Source organism: Rhinoderma darwinii, chromosome 1, assembly GCF_050947455.1.
Source record: "Rhinoderma darwinii isolate aRhiDar2 chromosome 1, aRhiDar2.hap1, whole genome shotgun sequence".
In the NCBI taxonomy this organism is placed as follows: domain Eukaryota; kingdom Metazoa; phylum Chordata; class Amphibia; order Anura; family Rhinodermatidae; genus Rhinoderma; species Rhinoderma darwinii.
This window is the reverse complement of record NC_134687.1, coordinates 24,356,156-24,363,899: the sequence shown is the minus strand read 5'-3', so window position 1 is coordinate 24,363,899 and position 7,744 is coordinate 24,356,156. Positions and strand designations below refer to the sequence as shown.

The 7,744-nt window shown below is 40.1% G+C and overlaps 1 protein-coding gene across 1 annotated transcript; it reads right to left on the bottom strand.

The window, feature by feature from the left end:
- Nucleotides 1–260: 260 nt before the first annotated feature.
- CD8B (CD8 subunit beta) lies at nt 261–7,407 on the bottom strand. The gene is made up of 5 exons (XM_075854957.1): nt 7,323–7,407; nt 6,784–7,149; nt 5,315–5,404; nt 1,452–1,544; nt 261–298 (listed from the first exon to the last, which is right to left on the bottom strand). The coding sequence occupies exons 1-5, from the start codon at nt 7,405–7,407 to the stop codon at nt 261–263; spliced, it is 672 nt and encodes a 223-aa protein (XP_075711072.1).
- Between the last annotated feature and the right edge of the window lie 337 nt (nt 7,408–7,744).

Genomic DNA, 7,744 nt, shown 5'->3' with positions numbered 1-7,744 from the left:
AATTAATTCATGAATAAATAAAAGAAAATGAATATCCCTTTAATTCCTGGCTGTTCTCCATGAGTAGAGAAATACGAGTATTGTGTGCCTGGGGAACCCTGTCATGTATCTGATACCAGAGAGTAGATGATATCAGGCTCCTCATATAACGCAGCAGGTTGTATACAAGGTGTTTGTTGTCGCTGTTGTGTGGTCTCATGTGGTTCTTTACACAGTTATCAGATCTCGTTCACAACACGTTGTCGCCACAAACACACTTACTACTTTCTGAAGTACATGTATGTTCTCCTGTACACGCCTGCAACACAGAATAACACAATACAGCTGTTATTACACATTGTCTCACAAACACAACGCAGCATATTAATAATACTGCCCAAACTGTACACCACTTTGTGTTATATGAATTGTTAGATACCAGTGCTACAGCGCCCCCCAGCTGTGAGCCCTAACTACTGCAATGAAGAATTCCCCAGTCATGGTATATTCTAATTTAAAGGCTATGTAAAATTTTATAGACAATTTTTTTTATTTCATTTTAAACAATCCTTTAATTGCTTTTTATTAAAAAAAAAAAATAGTTTTTACTTTTTGAGATACAACTTCTATGTATCCTGAATACTTTTTTTTTTTTTAAATAAATTAATGTTTTATTTTATTTTGAACATATTTTTAAAGTGTTTTTATTTTTTAAAAAAACGTTAAACTTTTTGAAATACAACTTTTTTTGTGTCCTGAATACATACAAGCTGTATCTTACCATCAGAGCGGAATCCATCAGGTCTGCAGGACTGACGGCTTCGGTGAGCGCTGGTCCCGCATGTAAGTTCATGGACACGCAAGACCAGCGTTCACTGGAGCCGTCAATCCCGCTGACCTGACGTATTCGGCTTTGACGGCGAGATACAGCTTGTATGTATTCAGGACACAAAAAAAGTTGTATTTCAAAAAGTTGACTTTTTTTTTTTTTTTAGTAAAAAACAATTAAAAAAGATTTTTAAAATGAAACAAAACATTGATTTATTAAAAAAAAATAATCTTCAATTGTCTACATCGCCTTTAAGAAGACCTCCGCATGGACACTACCATCTCTGTATGTAAACTAGATGTTATGTGCAATTCGGAGGATCAGGTATGTGAGTATCTTCGGTGTGCTACATGGATAAGGCACAGAGAATCAGGGTTAGCCATGTCCCCTGACTGCAATAACAAGGCCCTACTTCTGGGGGGCCCCATAGACACTTAATGCGGCATACGAGAAAATAGTATCCTATGTGGACTGTATATGGCTCCTATATACTGTTATATATATTATATTTGTTGGAGGTGTCGTTTTTGCACTGGAGCCCAAGAGCTTCGAGCTGTGGGGGTCTTATTAAAGAGCCAGTACTGTATATAGATGTATGTGATCTGGGATGTATATATATTCTGCATTTGGTATTGATACTTACGGTATGTATGGGAGGAAAGTAAGTATAAGCCTATCAGGAGCATGAGCGCCAATCCTGCCAGAGGCGCCCAAATCACCGCATTGCATCTCACACCTAAAAACAATATAAAAACGACCGGGGATCATGTTAAAAGAGATAAAGTGCAGATGATCCATGTTTCCTAAATATTAATAATTCCTTCCATTTATTTATTAATTTATTTTCACATATCACTCGGACATAGAAGACAATTTTTTATTTTTTTTCCATTGTTGCATTCCAAGAGACATTCCCTTTTTATTTCTCCGTCAACATAGCCATATGAGGGCTTGTTTTTTGCAGGACTAGCTGTAGTTTTTAATGGCACCTTTTAATGTCCTGGGAAACTACGAAAAAAGTCTATGTAGAATGGAATGGCAAAAAACTGTGATTCCTCCATGGTTTCTTGTGTTTCGTTTTTACAGCGTTCACTGTGCGGTAAAATGTACATGTTTAATTTACTCTGCAGGTCAATACCATTACGGCGATACCAAACTTATATTGTTTCTTTATGTTCTATGCTTTACTACTTTTTAAACTGTTTGTTAAAAAAAAAAAATTGTTTTGTGTCGCGATATTGTGAAAGCCATCATTTTTTTTCATTTTTCCATATAAAAATTTTGTTGGTTGGAATGGAAAAAAGCAGCAATTCTGCCATTTTTTTCGGGTTTCATTTTCACGGCGTTCACTGTGTTGTAAAAATTACATGTTAAATGTATTCTCCTAGTCAGTACGATTCCGATGATACCAAATAGATATGGATTTGTTTTAATCTTTTACTACTTTTACAAAATAAAATTAATTTGTGGTCAAAAATGGTTTGTGTCGTCATATAATGAGACCAATAACTTTTTCATTTTTCTGTCGATGAGGGCTTGTTTTTTGGTCGTTTTTATTGGTAGCATTTTGGGGGTACATACAACCTTTTTATCACTTTTTATTCCATTTTTTGGGGGAAGCGAGGTGACCAAAAAACAGCAATGCTTAAACAACGTTCACCCGGCAGGTTAAATAACATGATATTTTAATAGTTCGGACTTACCAATTATGTTCACTTTTTTCATTGCTTACATAATATTTTGTGAAAAATGTTAACTTTTTATTACAATTTTTATTAAATAAATAGATCACAGAAGGCTTTAATAGGTCTCTGGCTGTCATGGCAGCTGATCTGCACACCACGATTTTGGGGACGATTGTGGGACATAAAGAGCCCCTTCCCTCTGTCTAACTACTCTCTGATCTGGCTGTTGAAGGCAGGTGTTAGCTGCTTGAAACAGCCGGCACCCACCACGTATGGTGTGGGCTCAGCTCTTTAGCCCGTGCCATATTGGGATGATGTACATCCAACGTAATAGTGCGAAGGTCATAAAATATAACATTCTGGCTTCCTGCAGCCACCACTGGAGGGAGCTGAGGAGCTTACTGTATACTGTGTTATTATTGAGTTCAATGTATAGCGCTGGGGTCCTGGGTTCAAATCCAACTAAGGACAACATCTGCATGGAGTTTGTATGTTCTCCCTGTGTTTGCGTGGGTTTCCTCCGGGTTCTCCGGTTTCCTCCCACACCCCAAAAACATACCAATAGGGAATTTAGGTTGTGAGCTCCAATGGGGACAGTAAAAAAGAGGACCTCTGTACAGCGCTGCGTAATATGTTGGCGCTATATAAGTAACTGAAATAAATAAATAATGTATATGCAGTAAGCTTTTAAGCGCTCTCTAGTGGTGGCTGCATGTTATTGTTAATAGTTTTAGTCGTTTTTAATCTATGTCTATGCAGGAGATTTGGAGCTCTGTGTCAGAAAAACAGAGCTTCCACCACTATAAAGATATATTAAGAAATTATTTAACACAGAATTTGGGACCTATAAATGACATGACGACGTGATAACTTTAAAGAGGCTCTGTCACCAGATTATAAGTGCCCTGTCTCCTACATAATGTGATTGGCGCTGTAATGTAGATAACAACAGAGGTTTTTATTTTGAAAAACGATAATTTTTGAGCACGTTATGAACAATTTTAGATTTATGCTAATTAGTTTCTTAATAGACAACTGGGCGTTTTTTAACTTTTGACCAACTGGGCGTTGTGGAGAGAAGTGTATGACGCTGACCAATCAGTGACCAATCAGCGTCATACACTTCTCTACATTCATGTCCATTTGTAATCACAGCACAGCTCGCGAGATCACGCTGTGCTGTGTGGGTAAGTCCCACAGATACTTTACCGAAGTGTCAGGAGTGTGAATACACATTGCATCCTGGCTGGAGGCGATGTCTATTCACTCTCAAAACACTTCAGTAAAGTTAATGTGGGTGTATGTGACAGCACAGCGTTATCTCGCGAGTGAGCCCGCTCCATACTTCCCCTACCCGGCTCATGACATGACTGTTTTAGTAAATAGTTGAATTCCCCATAAAATAAAAATTCTGGAGCGTCTTTTGTTAGAATTCTGTTCCTCTGTTATTCCTCCTAGAAATTTATGAATAAATCGACAACTGGGTGTTGCCACTTAAGGGTGTGTCCCTACACGGATTGAGACTGTCCAATCAGTGCTCACAATCTCAGGCCTCATTTACACGAGCGTGTGCGTTTTGCGCACGCAAAAAAAATGCAGCGTTTTGTGTGCGCAAAAGGCACTTGACAGCTCAGTGTGTCATCAGTGTATGATGCGCGGCTGCGTGATTTTTGCGCAGCCGCCATCATAGAGATGAGGCTAGTCGACGTCAGTCACTGTCCAGGGTGCTGAAAGAGTTAACTGATCGGCAGTAACTCTTTCAGCACCCTCGACAGTGAATTCCGATCACCATATCGAGTAACCTGTTTAAAAAAAAAAGAGGTTCGTACTTACCGAGAACTTCCCGGCCGTTGCCTTGGTGACGCGTCCTTGGTGACGCGTCCTTGGTTACGCGCCTCTCTTGACATCTGGCCCCACCTCCCTGGATGACGCGGCAGTCCATGTGACCGCTGCAGCCTGTGCTTGGCTTGTGATTGGCTGCAGCTGTCACTTGGACTGAATTGTCATCCCGGGAGGTCAGACTGGAGGAAGAAGCCGGGAGTTATCGGTAAGTCAGAACTTTTTTTTTTTTTTTACACATTCACGTATATTGGGATCGGAAGTCACTGTCCAGGGTGCTGAACCAGTTTAACTCTTTCAGCACCCTGGACAGTGACTGTCTCCTGCCGGGTTCGGTCAAAACGAGTTCGGCCGAACCCGGTGAAGTTCGGTTCGCTCATCTCTAAGACACTCCGTTTAGATGTTTGTAAACAGAAAAGCACGTGGTGCTTTTCTGTTTACATTCAGTTTGACAGCTCTTGCGCGAATCACGCAGTTCGCACGGAAGTGCTTCCATGCGGCATGCGTGGTTCTCACGCACCCATTGACTTCAATGGGTGCGTGATGCGCGAAAAACGCACGATTATAGAACATGTTGTGAGTTTTACGCAACGCACTCGCGCTGCGCAAAATTCACGCATTGTCTGCACTGCCCCATAGAGTAATATAGGTGCGTACGACACGCGGGAAAAGCACCCGCGTATATTACGCTCGTGTAAATGAGGCCTCAGAGTGTACAGGGACATGCTACTTTGATAAGGGAAATCATAACACCCAGTTGACAATTTATTCATACATTTCTAGGAGGAATAACAGAGGAACAGAAAACTCAGAGTTGTAAGAAAAGTGAGGAATAAAAATATTTACTAAAACAGACCTCTTTAAAGTATCCAAGGTCTGCCATTTTTACTGCCTCCTGGTAGGTGCCTCTCTGTACACCGCCTAAGAAAAGGTAAAATTGAAGACAAGGATATGCCCTGTGTATTCACTTAGTATCACTGACCTGGAGGAGTCGGCTTTGATGTTTTCTGTTTCTTGCATTTACATGGTGGCTTCTGTGTAGTTGGCTTCACAGTTGTAGGCAGAGAATCAACTGCAGGATAAAACAAAATGCAGCGTAAATATGGCGACCACAGCCAGGCAGAAATGTAACAAACGAGCACTGAGCTCGTCAGACTGAAGCTTTCTACTGCTAATGCTTATTTATTTTTCCTTTGTATAGCCCCAATATATTCTGCAGCGCTGTACAAAGATTGTCATCCCTGTCCCCATTGGCGCTCACAATGAACTTATCAACAGCTTAACCCCTTCCCATTGCAGCCATTTTTAGTTTTTCATCTTCGTTTTTTCCTCCCCACCTTCTAAAAGCCTTACCTTTTTTATTTTTCCGTAGACAAAAACTGATGAGGCCTTTTTTCCCAGCGACGAGCTGTAGTTTTAAGGCCAGGATCACACACACAGTTTTTGGCGCCGTTTTTTTTAGCCAAATTTAGAAGTGGATCCAAAAGGAAATAAATATATATACAGAAAAGGTTGATGCATCTATTTACTTTTGTGTCGACTTCTGAGTTTGGAAATAAAAAACATAGCCAAAACCTGCCACGAAAAGTGCATCAAAACGGCGTGTGTGTGTGAGATCCTGACTCTATTGGCACCATTTCACGTACCATATAATGTACTGGGAAACTTTAAAAATTTGTTTGTGGAATGGAAAAAAAATGGCAATTCTGCCATCGTTTTTTGGCTTTTGTTTTCACACCGTTCACCGTGCTCTAAAAACGGCATGTTAACTTTATTCTCCTAGTGAAAACGATTCTAACTATACCAGATTTATATATATATGGCTTTATCCTTTACTACTTTTACAAAATAAAACTAGTTTGTTAAAAAAAAAAATAGTGTATAACAATAACGTTCTTAATTTTTCGATGATGGGGCTGTGTGAGGGCTTATTTTTTGCTGGACAATCTGTAGTTTTAATTGGTACCATTTTGGGGTACATGCAACTTTTTGATCACTTGTTATTCCATTTTTTTTTTCTATACCGTTAAATAACGTTATATTATAAAAGCTTTGATTTTTAGGGACGTGATGATACCACTTATGTTCTTTGGGGTTTTGTTTTTTTAAAATTTTTTTGTATATCATTAAAAACTTTTGTTTAAGTTATTATATTTTTTTTAGTCCCACTAGGGGACATGAACAAGTGACCTTTAGATACACTTATGTATTGCAATGTAGAGCTTAACAGAAAGAGAAACATGGCAGACCTTTATTAGGCCCCCAAGCTCCTATAACAACCATCATGGAGGGGTGATGGGGTGACAGAGGGGCCCCCTTTGTCTGGAGGCTGAGAAGTCGCGGTTGCTATTGAATCTACCAATACACCTCTAGTGTTTGGTGAAGGCTATTAAAATGGTACACCAGAAGTCTAATCTGTGTGGGCCTCACCACTATAGAAGACTCACTCACCCACATTTAGTTTTGTCCCATCTCCAAATGTGTACTTCAGTGCTGTTCCTGCCATACAGTAGTAGACGCCATTGTCGGAATGATCCAGGTTCGTTATCTTCAGGGTAAAATAACTCTGTAACGGGACTCTTGTCATTATAAACTTATTCTCGGGGATGTTGGTGCCGTAGGAATATTTTCCTATTTGACTTGTAGCACTTAAAATAAACTCCAAGTCTCCTTTCTTCTCAGTCTTTCTATACCAGTAAAGTCCCAGTTTTTCCATGGATTCTCCCTTGACAAAACAAGAAATTTCTATCGTTTGACCAACTAATTGGATCGTAGACACTGGATTCTGGCTTAAAGATGCAGACAATGAATTAACCCCTGCAGGATAGAAGAAAGACAAGAACTTGAAATGCAAGTCATAAGTAACCTTTATTCAGAGGTGTAATGGTCACCTGCTGCTAAATATGCGGGCACAGATATCTTAATGGCACCAAGAGTTGTTGAGGCATCAACCCATCCTCAAACCTTAGGTGATGCCGGCAAGACCTCACAAACATAGCTGGAGGCATATGAGCAGTGAAGACCATCCTTGGAGACGTCCAAGCTCTTCAGATCATTATCTCTCTTAGGATACATTCAGACGAGCGTCGGCAACCTCGGACGTGAAAAATTGCCTTTTTTTTCACGTCCAAGGTGCACCCGTGGGGGACGCGTTTTCACAGATCCCCCATAAACTAGAGTCTATGGAGAGATGTGTGACACGCAGCAAAATAGGACATGTTCTATATTTTATCGGACCCTTCACACACTCCGTTGAAACAACAGATGTGTGAAGGGCCCCATTGAAATACATGAGTCTGTGTGAAGGCCGTTGTTTTAACTGCCGTCACCCGGACGTGATACACGCTCGTCTGAAAGAGCCCTTATTTCTCAGCTGATCATTCATTTTGGGAAATCTTTGGTTGACTTGGTA